Source organism: Dermacentor variabilis, chromosome 10, assembly GCF_050947875.1.
Source record: "Dermacentor variabilis isolate Ectoservices chromosome 10, ASM5094787v1, whole genome shotgun sequence".
In the NCBI taxonomy this organism is placed as follows: Eukaryota; Metazoa; Arthropoda; class Arachnida; order Ixodida; family Ixodidae; genus Dermacentor; species Dermacentor variabilis.
Window position 1 is genome coordinate 19,927,326 of NC_134577.1, and position 16,735 is coordinate 19,944,060.

The window sequence follows — 16,735 nt, forward strand, 5'->3', positions numbered from 1 at the left end:
TTTGGAAATATGATTCGATTTCTCGTAATCGGCCGATAAGTCTACTGACAATCTCCGCGAGTGTTACCCAGAGATCGCGCAGAAATGAAATCCATCGGCAATCAGTGGGATCGACAATCATAAAATTGCGTAAGCTTATATTCGGCGCATATGATAAAAAAAGTAATGCAAGAAAGGAAAGCAGGGACAACATGTAGGCGGGAGGGAGAGAGAAAGGGTGAGGGAGGGGACACATCAGCGACTCGTAAGCACGTCATCAACGTACACGAGCCAAGCCTAGTTCCTCTTTCGCTTATCTGCGCAACAGTTAACTCCACTGTGAAGGTCTCGGAGGCAGTATATATTAACGGAGCTTCACGTACGGAACAACGCTGAACACCTCGACAGGGAGAAGAACAATATGGCCGACTACGAGAGTAAGTTCCACGTCTGTGTACTCTCATCGGGTCTCGCTGAGCCCAATTCCTTTTCCCCGCATTTTCGCTGTATGCTGGCTCTTGCAGGTTCTCGTGCGTCCGGTTTAAGTTAACGCTACGCGCAGTTTTTCTTTCAAGCTGCGTAACTATCTTCAAACGAAACTCCAGCACCCCTTTGAACAGCGTCACGGTTAGCAATGTTCCCTTGTCCTTTAATTTATTTATTTATTTATTTATTTATTTATTTATTTATTTATTTATTTATTTATTTATGACATGGGGTGCACAAATACACATTGGCCCATTGAAAATTTTGTGCAGAGCGAAAAGCTGCCCGATTTCAAGTAGGTCGAGCGAAAGAAAGAAAAGAATATAAACGCGCATGAAACTAAGTTGAGAATTGCCGGCAATAGCGTTGACATAGAGAGGTTGTGGATTTTTTTTTTTTTCTTAATTCATTTGAGTCAGTCTACATCTTGAGTATTATGAGGCGCCCAGACTACCGAGGAATATTCCAGCACAGGTCTTACGGAGGTTTTCTAATTCAGTTGGTCAGCTTTTCATTTCTCGTTACGCCTTTTATTCTATGTTTAAGACATCGCAGCTCCATGGGAGTCTATACACACGATAAACCGGAATATCTGCTCAACTTTATCTCGGGAAGAAAAGGTTACACTGAGACATCAGAATTCATCTCCGTGCTTCTGCTAATGACTGTTATTTTCACACAATAAGCAAAGCGGCGCTTTCTTGCCAGTGGATGTCACTGATACAGTTCTTTAAGGGTTGTTCTCCATTAGTCACGTGTTGCTCCATTCTGAAAACAAAGAAAGTGCATCGTTCAGTGTCAGCTGGACTTCATATCCAGCGTTAAGGCTATGTCTATGTGTGTACGACGCAGGGCTTGACAGACTGTACAATTCTCCACCATATCAATATAAGAAGTCCTAAGCCAGTGCTACCAAACGAACTCCGCGCAGTATCTGCGCTGATGAAGTCCCCAACATCTACAGGCAACGCTACCCGCTAATGTTGGATATTGTACGTGCTACTGTTGAATATTGTACGTGGCTTAATTGGTTTGTGCTGCTGTCCTTTCCTTTTTGCCCCCCCCCCCCCCTTCTTAAAGGGTAGACAGCCATAACCAAGTCCGGTCAACTTCCCTGCCTTTCATTACAGCCACTCTCTTTCGCGCTACTACTACTAAAGATACTAAACATTTAGCAGTGCTTTGACGAGGTCTAGTCGGTATCGCATTATATGATGGTGTAAGCTTCGCTGCTTAATAGGCACACGCGCACAGTAACGTTGACACGTATAATACGAAAGGGACACAGGCCCTGCACAGTGAACGTTTATTCATTCGCATGACACCCTTCGCACTAACGCTATGTTTCACAGACAGTGTAAAGAAGTAGTGTGCATAGGCGCAAAGAAAAAAAAAGACAGTTTTAAAAACAGGGGACGCAGAGTGAGGCCGTGTAAGTGCACAACAAGAATGCAGAGAGAGTGCGAGTGTCAATTCGAAGAGAGTATTAAAATTTCTAACAGCCGCACGCTCTGGAAACTGTGGCCTAGTGAACCTGTGAACCTAGTGGCCTGTGACCTAGCGTGCGTTTATTTACGACATAAGTAGTTTGATTTCGATTTGAATGTAACGCGAAGGGCCTATACTGGAGTTCGGGTTTTCGCGTACGCTAACCTACTTGAGTACGAGATTTGCATATCAGATGACGGCACAGTAATCAGCATGGAACAACAAATTAAGCCATGCACGGCACTCATCACACGTGTAGATACGATGGCTGTCAAGCGAATTAACAGAGTAGCTGTAGCGCAAGGTCTGCATACGCCGCGTGCTTGCGAGTCAGTTTCTATGTGCGTCACCTAAGCAGCGCGGCTTATACTGTAAAGTACTACTACTACAAAATAGTTAACATGATAATGTCCAATAGCATCAGGGCAACACTTTACTCCAATCAACCAAAAGAACAAACTGGCTCTAGGAAGGGATGTTCTACAATGGATAACATACATGCCATCAATTGTGGTAATGGAGAAATCTGCGGAGTGCAATCAACCTATCTTTATGGTTTCCCCAGATTATGAAAATGCATTTGATTTGAGATACAAGCAGTCATACAGCCGTTGCGTAACAAAGGACTACAGGAAGCATACGTGAGTTTTTTGGTTGGTAACAACTTTATTTATAGTCCTGTAGAGCTTTCGCCGACGGGGCCTTAGGTCTCCCACGAGGGGACGTCGAGGTGTTGCCTCGCCGCCGCCTCGCGGGCCTGCTGGACGGCCCAGAGTTGGTCACCGAGGCTGGGGCTGCGCAAGGCAGCGGCCCACCGCGGCTGAACGGTTCCGGAGTTAGCACCGTGCGTGTATGAGTGTATGAGCATACGTGAATATCTTGAGAAATATCGACAAAGATTCCACAGCTGCGTTGCTTCTCCACAAGTGTAGAGCTACCTATCAAGAAAGGGGTCAGGCAAGGAGGCACAATCTCTCCAATGCTATTCACTGCATGCTTAGAAGAAGTGATCAAACTATTAGACTGGGAAGGCTTAGGAGTGAGGAACAACGGTGAATATCTCAGCAACTTTCGGTTTTCGGATGACATTGTCTTGTTCAGCAACACTGGGCACGAGCTACAACAAATGATTGAGGACCTTAACAGAGAGAGTGTTTAAGAGTGGGGTTGAAGATTAATATGCGGAAGACAAAGATAATGTTCAATAGCCTGGTAAGGGAACAAGAATTCGGCATCGCCAGTCAGCCTCTAGAGTCTGTACAGGAGTACGTTTATCTACGTAATTACTCACAGGGGACCCCGATAATAATAAGGAAATCTATAGAAGAATAAACATGAGTTGGAGAGCATACGCCAAGCATTACCAAATCCTGACTGGGAACTTATTACTGTATTTGAAAAGAATAGTGTACAATAATTGCATTCTACCGGTGCTAACACATGGGGCAGAAACTTGGCGATTAACAAATAATCTCGAGAACAAGGACAGCGCAAATGGCGATGGAGACCCGCCGTGGTTGCTTAGTGGCTATGCTGTTGGGCTACTAAGCAGTGTACATAAAAATAGACTGATGATGATGCCCACTGAAGACGTATGAACGCTCCAGTGCCGCATCTGTTTAGCTAGAGATATCTTCCGCATCGAGTTTTAGGCTAAAGTATACTATAGGGAACTGTGGTGTAGTAGTCGCTCAAAGAAATAAATTAAATGATGGGGTTTTACGTCCCAAAACCATTTTTTCTGATTATGAGGCACGCCGTAGTAGAGGGCTCCGGAAATTTCGACCCCCTATGGTTCTTTAACGTGCACCTAAATCTAAGTACACGGGTGTTTTCGCATTTTGCCCCCATCGTAATGCGGCCGCCGTGGCCTGGATTTGATCCCGCGCCCTCGTGCTCAGCAGCCCAACACCATAGCCACTGAGCAACCATGGCGAGTGGTAGTCGCTCAGATACTACGTCAATGATAAGTAATACATGGAATTAATTCTCTAATCTTCGTACTTGTGGCTTCAGATGTTCTTGTGGTTTTGTGTACTAGGCTTTATCTGTCCTACTGGGCTGGTATTTTGAAGTAATCTCATTTTTCTAAACGCATAAGGCAGCGAGACTGGCCACATGCGTAACTGTTGCGCATTATTGTACTCATAACACAGTACTTAGTTGAAACTGATCAATGAACAAAGTCGCAGAGTCGTTTCAAGTCAGAAGGACCAAGTTTAGGAAAATCCATTTACTATGTTCTATCCCTAATTTCCAAGCTGTCGGATTTGCGGGGGCGTAAACGTGAGCGGTCGGAGCGGTGCAGCTGCCTGGTCGCGTAGACTTCAACCAGACAAACACAGAGCTAAAATTTCAGTAACCCACTGTATACTGCTTCGCTGCTGGTGCCAATTTTCGGCAGCGGGCTGACATGATAGCTCGCGCGAAACACTCTGCAGAGACGCAGTACAGCCCCGCCTGCCATTGGGTCCTCTGTGAAGGGTCCGAGATACCGAAAAACGCGGTGGCCGGAGGTGACGACAAGGGAGGCGAGGTGATATACGTGGGCCGAGCCTTGTGCAAGGGCGATCTTCTGCCGGGAAAGGTTGTCCGCTCCCGGGGCGTCTGCTACGTCTCGCACGGAGGGCTCGAGTACTCGTCTAGAAATTACCAGGTAGGTGCCACGTGGTTAATTCGACGCCAACGGGCGGTGTCCTAACCAGGCCGCAGCGATGTGTCTCTCTCAGAGCAATAGAATTCGATCTCGGAGTGCACGATATTGCCAATTGCATGCGCCAGAAGCGATTCCGGAGCCAGAAACACGTCAGAGACGCCACGTTTGAGACATCACATATTCCTCTGTCTCCTTTTTTTTTTTTTTTTTTTTGAACGAGAAGAATAAGGGGATCCGATATGGCTCGACATTTATTTTAGTTACAGCCCCTCGTCACAGACAATGAGAGTCAGAGAAAGCTAGAGAGGAAGTTACATGTGATGTTTAATTGAAATGTAGACATAGTAGGGTAAAAGAAAATGAAAGTGTAGAACCAACTTTACGAGTTATGTCCGCAAGGTTGTGTGCTTGCATACAATGAGGGAAACCCAAAGCATCTCTTTGCATTATAAGAATGTAATGTAATAATAATGTAATAATGTAATAAGAATGTGTTTCTATATAGCTCACTGGCATAACTCCTACAACAGTCTTTTATTAATCTATACCACAGATGCAATCACCATCCCGTCATTTCTGAAACCCAAGGCTTCCGGCACATCATCGATGTTCTCATTTACCCATCTATGGATACGGCGGCATGCTAAGAAAGCACACTCAATGGTACACACGCTATTTCGGCACGCTAAGCGAGAAATGTCGTTAACAGCAAATTTTCGACATCTGCGATCCCGAACAGCTTCGAATAGAGGTCCACCCGACCTTTGAATGAAATTGTGGGTATCAGCACCCCCGGAATTTCACAATGGGTAACGAAGGACACCGTGGTTGAGGGTTTGCAGCTTTCGTACGCACAAGCGTCAAAGTTTCCTCTATAGCATAGAGTTTCCTACAAAAATAACTACACTCTAAAACAAAGTTACACCCTTTGGGTCGTATCGGGCCACGCAACGATAATCGTCATCTGTCTTGTCCGCATGTCCTTTCTTTAACGCTGCGAGCCCGGTACTACCCTGTAACGAACGGCACGCGCGTTATCAGCATGACATAGCATTCCCGACAGGAAAGTAGCGGGCGCGGCGTTTTCAAGAAAGGAAACGCAAGCAAGGCAGATGAGGATTATTGTTGTGTGGCAGATATACACTCCAAAGGGCGTACTTTTGTCTAAGAGTGTAGAGAGAACCTTGGTGCTATACTGCAGAAGGGCAGCGGATTGGGCGAGTTGTTGTTCCATGGTAACAATAAAATTCAAACAGCGCTAGACGACAGGACCAGAGAGAGGAGGAGACAAACACGGCACCGTGTTTGTCTCCTCTTCGTTCTGGTCCTGTCGTCTAGCGCTGTTTGAATTTTATTGTTACCATGGTGCTATACTGTCTACACACCACACTTTTTAACACCCTTAAGGGTGTACATCAGTTTGACGCCAGACGAGAACCCTTCGGTCGTTGACACAAACACCATAATTTTAGTAACACCTTGAGGCAATGACGTTTGGATGAACAGAAGCCAAATAGAAGAAAAATTGCTCTCTCAGCTCGTTACGATTTCAATTGTATACGAGTTATTCATTGGCATTAACACGTAAACGAAATCGAAGGGCAAGCAATTCCCCACCATATAAGTCACGGAAGAAATTGCACGGAGGTGGATTCAAACCGAGGAAAGTAACGTGGCAGCCAGACGCCCTATCCACAGCGCCACACCAGGCTCCACTTTTCAGCTCTTGAAGTATTGGTATCCATATGTATAAATATTCTAGAAATTAAAATGTTTTCACCTCACGACAAACCTTGCATGACGTCACATAATGCTTGCATAAAATGCGGTCGCTAAGCTCGAAACCTGCCTCCTTTTCGCTGCAAGGGAAACTTTCAAAAGTAGCGAACGCGCTAGTGGGTGAACGAACAAGTTTCGGGTGTTCATTTCTTTTTCTCTCGCACACATCCCTACTACAGTGTTTTAAGCAAAATAGGTGATAAATGTGTAATGACGGGCGTAAAGAAGGAAAACACCCTTTAAGCACCCCTAAGGGTGCTAAACGGTTTAGTGTCTGCGGCAGCTGCAAATACGGCGGTTCGGCCAACATCAGAACGATGGCAGGTACATGTATCTTCCTAAACTTCGTCCCTTTTGCTCCGAACAACTTCGTAGTTTACCAAGTTCATCAAAATATCGCGTTATAAGCGCCACTATTTGCTATGATTACGCATGTACGCAGAAAGTATATAATTGCCTTGTCCTGTTTAGACAACTACGAATGCTTCCGTAATAAGAAAGACGAAGCGTGATCTGCGGCGTTAGAAGAACGTTTGAGGCCACAAGCACGTAGATAGACAAATCCACGTACTAATCATCATTCCCATAGTATCTCAACGATTGCAGGACCAGGGTGCCCACTGTACGAACTTTTTCTAGAAAACTATACGGGTTACTTAACGTGCTTCAAAAAGCACGGTACAATCGGGCGTTCTTGCAATGCGCCGCCCCGTTCGAAAGTCTCCGAATTACAACGCCGCTTTCCTGCTGACTTCATCCTCCGCTCTTCTCGAAGGCGCTGGTATGCAGGGGCGCGTCCCTGGCCTGGCGAGTGGCGTCCGGCGGCGCCGTGCCCAGCGGAGCCATCCAGGGCGGCGTGACCGCATCGGGGGAGCCGCTCTACATCGGCCGCGCCCACCACCAGGGCCTGCTGCTCATCGGCAAGGTGCACCCGTCGAACAAAACCATGTACGTCCCGTACAACAAAAAGGAGTACGGATACGCCCAATACGAAGTCCTGACGATGAAGACGCTCAACCTGTGAGATTAGGCGAAACGAGACCCAAGCCGCAACGGCGCTGCGCAACGCCCTCGCAGCAGCCCGCAAGCGGTACATCGCCGGAACAACGCGTTTCCAAGGGGCGTCGCACATTCGCTATGCGAACAACTGCGCAAATGTTCCTTGGAGCCGTGAATATTTAAAGGAAACAAACCTTCGTTCGACGATCCAGCGCGTCATCATTGCGAACTTTTTTTTTTTTATTTTGGTTCGAGAGTGGTTTCGTATTCGAACGCTTTTTTACATATATATTTTAGCAATCTTGTTAACTTAAGCTACATTCTAGTTCTACGCCACAATCTACGCCATGATATTAATGTGGCCGTGCCAAAGACATGGCTCTTTAATAACAGGCTTTGGTTTCAAACTTTGCATGTAAGCAAAGTTCAATTAATATGTTAAAATCAAAGCGCAATACAAATGTTCAATTTACTTGAGGTTTTATGCTTGCTGTCCAAGCGTTGTTCGTCTTCTACAATTCTTATTGTGCTTGTTGCTGGAATTTTGCGTAAGTGCTTTGGGTATCTCGTCTGTATGTGTGTGCGACGTGCTGGAGATGGGATAAAATACCTCCTTTGGTTTTCCAATGATTATTCATAATTAAAAAAAAAAACGAACGACTGGTATTACGAGCAAAATCTACATGTAAGACGTTCTCTGCTGGTGGCGGCTGTAAAAGTGGTTGAGGCAAATTTTCTATTCTGCACGTTTTGGCCGCACCACTTCCTTCACCTGTAATAATGTGAAATAAATATTTTCATTATATATGCAAATGTCTGAATCATAAATCTCTGGTACATATCTTCAAGCAATTAAGCACGTACACTGAAAGCTTATGTGGCTTTCTTTCAAGAACACTGGGAAACAGAAAGAGCGCTTGCTTCTCGCTTGTACACTTAGCGCATTTGACATTGGATTTACGCTAATTGCACAAAAACAAATGAAATAAATTAAAATAAAGAAAAACGATACGTTACAGCAACCCGAGCAAAGGGTCAATTACGTCTTTTGTTTGTCGAGTTCGATAAACTCACCACGGCGATTTCTCTTTAAGTTCGTAAATTCTGCTTTCTCTCCGAGAAACTTTTTTTTTTTTTTTTGCCATAGCTTTGCATCGCGTTTACCTGGACGCTATAACTTTCCGTTTCCCAAATGTTCCTGCACCCTATGGACTTTAACATAATTTATTCGGTCAACCAATGCAGCGCAGTCATCTCATATAGTAGAAACGCGTCAATAATGTTCAGCTGTTCACCGCATATGTGAAAGTGGACACGACGGTTCAATTTTGAATAAATGCATCTCGCGTGAAACATCGCACACTGTTGAGACTCCTATGCTTATGAAGAGGCTGATATGGCAGGTTACCCCCAACATCGACTAATAAAACAACAGCTTGCAGACTTTCGCCTCAAGCACGTTGCCTGTATAATCAGATACGGAAGGCGATAAGGTGCTACAATTGTTAAGTGATAAGATACAGATACGGCGATCCCACGTCGCCGTGCATCTAGGGAGCGTCATAACAAGCGATACGAATTATTTAGACGCAAGAATAAGTTTTTTTTTTTACTGCACAGTTTAATGTTTGTAGTTTTGGGTGTCAATACTTACAGCACATACATGCTATATGTATACAGTTATTGCTGCAAAACGTGCTTATTGACGCGAAGCTTGCATGGCTATATGTTGCTGACACAGAAGAGCAGCACCATGAGCATGGATGAAGATGAAGCGGAAGAAGCAGAGGAAGCAGGACGCGCGTGCCTCGTGATCTGCTGCTCGCGCGTTTTTTTAAGAACAACGGCGCAGAAGAAGGGGACGCACCTCCGTCCACAGCGCTTTTTTTTCCCTCCCCGAAAAGGTCTCCAGCCGCCTTTCGATCCCAGGTGAGCGGGTCGACGTGTAATGTGTATGCGTTAGGCAAATGAGTAGGCATTCCGTGGATAGGCGCCACTTTAGCAAGCTTCGACCGCTTTGCCGTTATTTTACGCGTATATTTTGCCTTTCGTTTCTTCATAGATAACTCAGCGGCGTTCCTTGCAACCTTTCATTATCGCCCCGTGTACGTGCGTCGATAAGTAGTGGCAGAGCCGTATAGTTAAGCGATCAAACCGATTTCTGTTTTCATTTAAGAGTCGCGCGTTCTACTTAGAATTATGGCAGCAACTTTCGCTGTTAGGCTTAGCCACGAGCTCCTGCTAACCGTTGACACAGAATACACTTGCGCGAGGCGTATACTGCCGGTGTGTTCTGTGCGCGGAAAAAAGAAATGTACTCCTTGGTCTGAATAAATGCAACGCATCCGAGAAAGTGACTTTGCGGAGATGCCCAAATCAGTCTTGAGCTTACGATACTTTCAGCATGGCGGCGTCTATCGCCGCACCGGTAGAACGCTTCCGTATTATGCGACCTCAAAGTCAATAGGACAGGCTGCAACAAAGATGCCTCTGGCGCCAACACAGTTTAGATATATTTGGAAAACTAGCACTATAGCGCATTTCAGGAAGTTTATTTGGTTGAGTCTAAGCACAACGGACGAACAACCGATGCCGTTATATAGCGGAACGGCTACTAACTAGAATAATAGAACTTAGAAAGCTAGAACAGTTAGGCCTAGCCACAGGCTTAGCACCAATCCTAACGCTGAAGGACAGTATAAGGAGCGATTTACGTGAGACATGCATCAATCTTATAATTGCTGTGGCTTGCTACTCTTCTGTAATTTTGAGCAACAGCGAAAGTGTACCGACATTGCGATAGTTTATGAAATTGATCTAGGAACTTGTATAGCTCTAGACGGAACAATGTTCTTGAAACGTATTAGAATGCCTCTTTTGGAGGCATTTCAATACGTCCAACCGTCGTCAAACGAGCTGCTTCAACCCGGGGCTCGAGATTGTTAGTCTCTTTCTGCATCCACGTTCATAGTAAAAGTGATATTAGGCATGAAATGCGTTTAGCTCCCGTTGTTGGCGACCTTCAAGAAACGTTGAGTCAAAATCCTGAGCCGCTATCCGGGCACCCAAAACGAGAATGGAACGGGAACAACCGGGCATCGTTGCGAGAACAAAACGATATCACCCGGGCAATCGGTCAATACTTAAGATCCGGCCTTTATCCCCCAACCCTTTGTACAAGACCACATTACATACAGTTAACTGTATGTAGTTACTGTATGTAGTTACTGTAGTTACTGCCCAAACAAGCTGCTTGCAATGAGGTTCTGTCTGTGACAGGAAACTATTGCGTCAATATGGACCAGTGCACAGTATCGCGTGTTGCTGTGTGGTGCCATGTGGTGTGCCGTTGCGAACATGCACTACACCCATTTTAATGTAGTAGCTATAGTAGGATACAACATAAAGAAAAAGCAGTTAGCTACCAAGGCACACAGATCGCGCGGCATTTGTTACTCCGCCAGCCAATCACATAAGCAAACGAAATCGTCGTCATGCGACCTTTTCAAAATGGCGTCGTACTTGATACGTCCGGAGCGTCTGCTGTTCTTGAAGAGTCTCTTCGCCGGCGGAAGCGATGAGATGTGCAATAGACGTGGACAAAGTGCATGGAGTCGGAGCATTTAACTTTTCAAAAATCCGCGGTACAGTTCATTTCACTGCTGAGACCATTTTACTCATGAAACTTCACTGCCAACCGAAGTGAAACTTGACAATAAATAGTTGCAGTGAAGTAAGCGTTTTATTTCAATAAAGAATTAGGCTTTCACCATTTCACTAATATAGACAAGTGAAAACGTGTAAAATTACTCGCTTATAATTTCGTTTTTGTGGTTACAACCTTATTTAGGCAACAGAGAAAGTTTGAAGTATTAACTATTTGCATCCTCGCGAAGGAACAGTGGCTTGCGGTTATGAGGGCATGGGCAGGGCTTGCCTGCGGACTTGAGTTGTATCCGACTACAGTATCTTCTCCAGTCAATCTGCTTTGCCGGTAGCCATTTCATGCTTATACATCTACTTTCGGTAACGGGTGAGGCAGCATTTTGTTCCCAATCTACTGAACATGCAAGTGTTGTATAGCGGTTTCGGTTTCGAAACTAGGGTCACCCGCCCTCAGGGAGCGCTGTCGTAGCCAGCCGTGCCCGGCACTGGCTTCTATGGCGACCGCGCTGATACAACAGCAAACGTCGTGTTTCTGTTGCCCACGCCGACGTCAACAGTACACAGATTCGCTGACTCTGTGAGCCTCAGAATGACATCGTGATCGTTGTCTGAGCGTCTCTACACTCTAAGAACAGTTTACACCCTTTGGCGTGCCCCTTCTGCCACACAACGATAATCATCATCTGCCTTGATGAGTTTCTGTTCTTTAACGCTGCGAGCCCGGAACTTTCCGGTAACGAACGGCACGCGCGTTATCAGAAGGGGCACTCCAAAGGGTGTAAACTGTTCTATGCTGATAACGCGCGTACCGTTCGTTACTGGAAATTTCCGGGCTCGCAGTGTTAAAGAAAGGAAACGCATCAAGGCAGATGACGATTGTTGTGTGGCAGAAGGGGCACGCCAAAGGGTGTAAAGTGTTCTTAGAGTGTACCTGCTACACCGCCATACCACGCGTTACGTGTTTGTTTTTACACAAACATATTGAAGAGAATCAGGGAAATAAATCCGAGGACACCTAAGCACTTCTTGCGAGTTGTGAATGCGAAAGCATTAACGTCCACTTGAACACATCCGAGCGGTTCTTTGAGTTATGAACTCCTCGCGGGCAAGCGAGCGCGTTGAGACACTTAGCCAGCGCCTCGTAGCGCACAAGGCTGGTGCACTTAGATCCGTGACGTCGTGCTACCGTGCCCGACTGCCTTAGAATCTAATGGGGAGGCTCCCGAGCAAGCCGCGGCGATTTTGACGTCACCGCTTTCTTCATGCCAAGCTTGCTGATGGAAATTTCGGTCCAAGCAGCACGATGTCACACAGCAGAGTGCACAGGCCTGCTGTCTAGGAGTCGCTGGTTTATTAGCCCAGTGGGTAAGACGCTCGGCTTCAGAGCTTGGTGTCGCAGCTTCGAAATTCACTACCGCCAACGTTTTTCTTTTCGAATTTATTCTATTTTTTATACATTAATTTCGCTACAGCGATTACCGAGGTCCAGTTATAAAGCAGGCGAGAGCCTGCGCGTTCAAGGAACCGCGCGTATAACACAGGCTCGCGAGAGTGAACGTGACGTGCTTCGCGGCGATGCCCTCTCCCCTCAAGCAACACGTGGTGCGCCAGCAGGTGTTCCCTTTCACCTGATCTGCTCCGTTGAGGAGCCCGATGACGTGGCGTCGCAGCCAATGACATTTCGCCGCTACAGACGCCAGACTTTTTCGCTCAATGGACCATTTGAAGCTGTTGCACCGAAAAGTTAACCGACACGCCGTGGTCGCTCAGTGGCTACGGTATTAGGCTGCTGAGCACAAGGTCGCGAGATCGAATCCCGGCCACGGAGGCCGCATTTCGAAGGGGGCGAAATGCGAAAGCACCCGTGTACTTAGATTCAGGTCCACGTTACAGGTGGTCGACCCCAGGTGGTCGAAATTTCCGGAGTCCTCCACTATGGCGTGCCTCATAATCAGAAAGTGGTTTTGGCACGTAAAACCCCACAATTAAAGAAAAAAAAATAACTCGACAAAGCAATTTCTACGTCTCGTTCACGCAGATGGAGCGCCGCATCAAGTGGGACCACAAGGCGGAATTTTTTCTTTCAAGCATTGGACTTTCCGCCGGGATCGGCAACTTGTGGCGGTTTCCGTTCCTTGTGTTTGAAAATGGCGGAGGTAAGACGCAGGTTCACGTTGGACATACTGCAGCGCTTACGTTGGCTTCTACACTGTAACGTCCGCAGTTTGGATATTCACTATCACAAAACGGTGGAGTGAGTCTACTGCACAAGGCGCAGTGTTTTCCGAAGCTTAAGAACACAGAAAACACACTGGAAATGGCATGCCTACTACCTGTCTCAGTGATAATACGTATCGATGTATTTGGTTAAAATTTGTCAATCATTTCCGCTTCTGCACTTGTGCTTGCGAGCGCGCGTGTGCCTGTGTTTTTGCTTCATGTATCAGCACACACTGCGCCTTTTATGCGACAACATTCTTAACTGATGTTGACAGCTGCCCTAGGTACCCGCACGTGCAAGCTCATCCGTAATTCTCATCCGGAATTAGCTGACACGATAGTATACAGCAGAAACCTGTACCCCATAGGTGCACTCCTACTGTTCCGGGGAAGCCATCCCCATTAGCGGCCTGAAAAAGGTGCGAAAATATGCCTAACCTCATCTCCGCAGGTGCATTCCTGTTTGTATACCTGATAGTGATTGCATTGGTGGCGAAGCCGCTGTACTACCTCGAGATGTTCGTGGGACAGTTCAGCAGCTCCGGATCCATGTCCGTCTGGGCTGCCTTCCCGTTGGCAAGAGGTCAGTTGCCGCTGTCTTTTTACTTCTTGTTCTTGTTTTTATTTCTCCTTCTGGAGCGTCATGCATCAGACAGAAAGCCCAAAAAAGAGATGATTCACTACTCTGCTCGCGAATACATCCTATGTGACAAGCCCGCGCGCGCAACACACACGCACACACACACACACGAATATGTGGCCAGGACAATTTCACTAATGAAAACAAAACAAGGTGCAAGGAACCAAACCAGTAAATGTCAAGTCACCGCATAGCCAACCGCGCTCCATGTGCATGGCCAGCAGAAATGACATCATGTAGTTCACCCTAGCGAACGGCTCACTTATGAACATTTAGATTGTAGTTGGCCTATTATGCATGCCAAACTGTAACGTAGGGTCATATATATATATATATATATATATATATATATATATATATATATATATATATATATATATATATATATATATATATATGTGTGTGTGTGTGTTTGTGTGTGTGTGTAGACTGATTTAGAAAACCTTCGAGGGAACGCACGTTATGAGTGAATTAGGGAAATGAACCTGGAAACTGCTCAGACACACATTTGGCGATCACCTGTAGCATCCTAGGGAATTAGATGTCCTTCGTCGAACTTCTACTTCGACCGGCAATATATGGGCAAAAGAGGGTGACGACGTGGACTTCTCTCGTGCCGCGACAGGAGTCGGTGCCACCATGACGGTGGGGAGTCTCTGCCTGGCGCTCTACTACAATATGTACCTGTCGTACGCGCTCATGTACCTCTACCACTCGGTCGGCTCGCACCTGCCCTGGAGCGGCTGCTACACTTCCTGGGGCGCCAACACGCACGTCTGCTACATCCGCAAGCCGAACGTGGCGAGTGCACTCCTGCTACGCATGCGTACACCACCCCGCGGACACGGCACCGAAAACGACGAATATCGCGGCGCGGAACGCTGTGCGCTTGTGGTAAACACAAGCTGTAAGATTTAGTTTAGTACCCAAGATGAGTGAGCATCAGGGAAAATATAAAAGGAAAACACTGGAAGGAGAAACAAGCTCCTCTAAAGAAACTGAGTGCCCAATGCTCGTAATTGAGCAAATACCGCCTTATAATTGCACTTAAGAAAGTGTTTTTTTTTTTCGACAGTGACAAGTTGCACATTTGCACCTCTTGAGGTGTTTTAGGGGGTGAAGAAGCCAATAATAATAATAATAATAATAATAATAATAATAATAATAATAATAATAATAATAATAATAATAATAATAATAATAATAATAATGTCTGCTATGCGCAATATAGGTTTTTATCAATTAACTATTCCAAATTAATAATGGAACACGTTGCAATTGACCAGCACGGCGAGTCACGTGATGCGTTGCCAAGGTTACGGCGCAGCTGCAGTAAAATGAAGGTCAAACTGCTGGCGACGGCGAAACTCGACTCGACGCGGTTATAGTGAAGCTTTCGCTTTGAAAGTAGACGCATGGAGTCACCGGCTTGAAAATCTTGCGTGACACATCGCAGTGGCGTCGCGGCTATGTTGTTGCGCTTTTAAGCACAAAGTCGCGGTCCCAAATCCAGGCCGCATTTCGATGGACGAAATGCAAAAATACCCGTTTCCCGCGCATAGGACGGGGGAAGGGGGGGGGGGGGAGGCACGTTACAGATCCCTTGGTGATCAAAAATTACTCCGGAGTCCGCCACTACAGCGTGCTTCATAATCAAATCGTGGTTTTCGCGCGCAAGAACACAGAATTCAATTCAACATTTCCCGTAAACCAACGTCTCGTGACGTCATAAATTTTGACAAACATCCGCAGCGGAGTTTCTGTACATAATATTACCGGTTTCGCAGGAAGGCAGACACTGTCTACCTTCTCCGGCATGAAAAAAGCTGCGGAAAACACGCGGGGACAATTCTATGTGTGTGACGGGATACTATGTCCGGTTCCCGCGTTTTGGCAAGATATTACAAAAAGTTGACTTGTATCACCAAGCTACAAAGAAGCCTATAAAGGTTTCGCAGAATGAGAGCCTCGCAGTTGAAGGAAAACTTGTCCTGGTTCGGGATTCCGGAGCAGGACAAATTTTCTTCAACTGCGCGGCTGTTTTTCTTGTCTGTGAAATCTGTATGGTTTTCGTTTGCAGCTTGTGCTACCAGACGCGTGTAGGTCAATGTTTCCTTGTCATAAACTTTCCTTCACCTTGCGGACTACCGCAGAACTAGTTTCACAAAGACGTACTACATAATGAAGCTCTAGAATGGCTCTTTGCCACTGGGTAGCTGTCCCTAGCAAGAAAAAAAAAAGGCAGTCTTATGCCTGCTGGTTTGTCTCACGGCTAGCAGCCTTAAACAAAAGTCTAAATTTTTTCGTGTACACAACAGCGAGCTCATATTTCACCACCTCCGATTACAAAAACTGTGAAAACTGTGTACTAATTCTGACCAGCTGGGGCGCAATAACATATCAGATACGATAGTTTGACACTGTTAGCTATTAAAGTTTATTTCATGCAGATTTCATGCAATCTGCCATATCTGTCATGCTGCCAAAAAAGATAGCCAAGAAAAAGAAAACTCAATTTTTCTTCTCGATCAACGATTCGATCTTACCCTTTAAGGGTGATGGTGTTGGTCACAGCACAACAAATGTTTTTCCTGATCCTCCACTAACCATAGCACAAAAAAAAAGCACCTTCAAGGGTTGAAAAATGTTAACTGCACACTGCGGTTGGCGACTTTCTCTCGCTTGACGATTGGTCACTATGTACCCTTATACGGCACAGTTGAACATAAGAGCGTTTCTTTGAACACAATTAACCCCCATATTCAGAAATGCATCTTAACTTGAAGCCCACGCTCGACTTGGCTTAAATGACGCCTGTCGTG

The 16,735-nt window shown here is 46.0% G+C and overlaps 2 protein-coding genes across 2 annotated transcripts; both read left to right on the forward strand.

The window, feature by feature from the left end:
- Window positions 1-375: 375 nt before the first annotated feature.
- LOC142560077 (natterin-3-like) lies at window positions 376-7,571 on the forward strand. Its single transcript, XM_075671873.1, has 3 exons — window positions 376-416; window positions 4,395-4,609; window positions 7,164-7,571. The coding sequence occupies exons 1-3, from the start codon at window positions 401-403 to the stop codon at window positions 7,410-7,412; spliced, it is 480 nt and encodes a 159-aa protein (XP_075527988.1). The 5' UTR covers window positions 376-400; the 3' UTR covers window positions 7,413-7,571.
- A 1,666-nt stretch (window positions 7,572-9,237) lies between these two features.
- On the forward strand, window positions 9,238-14,831 carry LOC142559930 (sodium-dependent nutrient amino acid transporter 1-like). Its single transcript, XM_075671626.1, has 4 exons — window positions 9,238-9,316; window positions 13,092-13,209; window positions 13,725-13,856; window positions 14,539-14,831. The coding sequence occupies exons 2-4, from the start codon at window positions 13,092-13,094 to the stop codon at window positions 14,829-14,831; spliced, it is 543 nt and encodes a 180-aa protein (XP_075527741.1). The 5' UTR covers window positions 9,238-9,316.
- The last annotated feature ends 1,904 nt before the right edge of the window (window positions 14,832-16,735 follow it).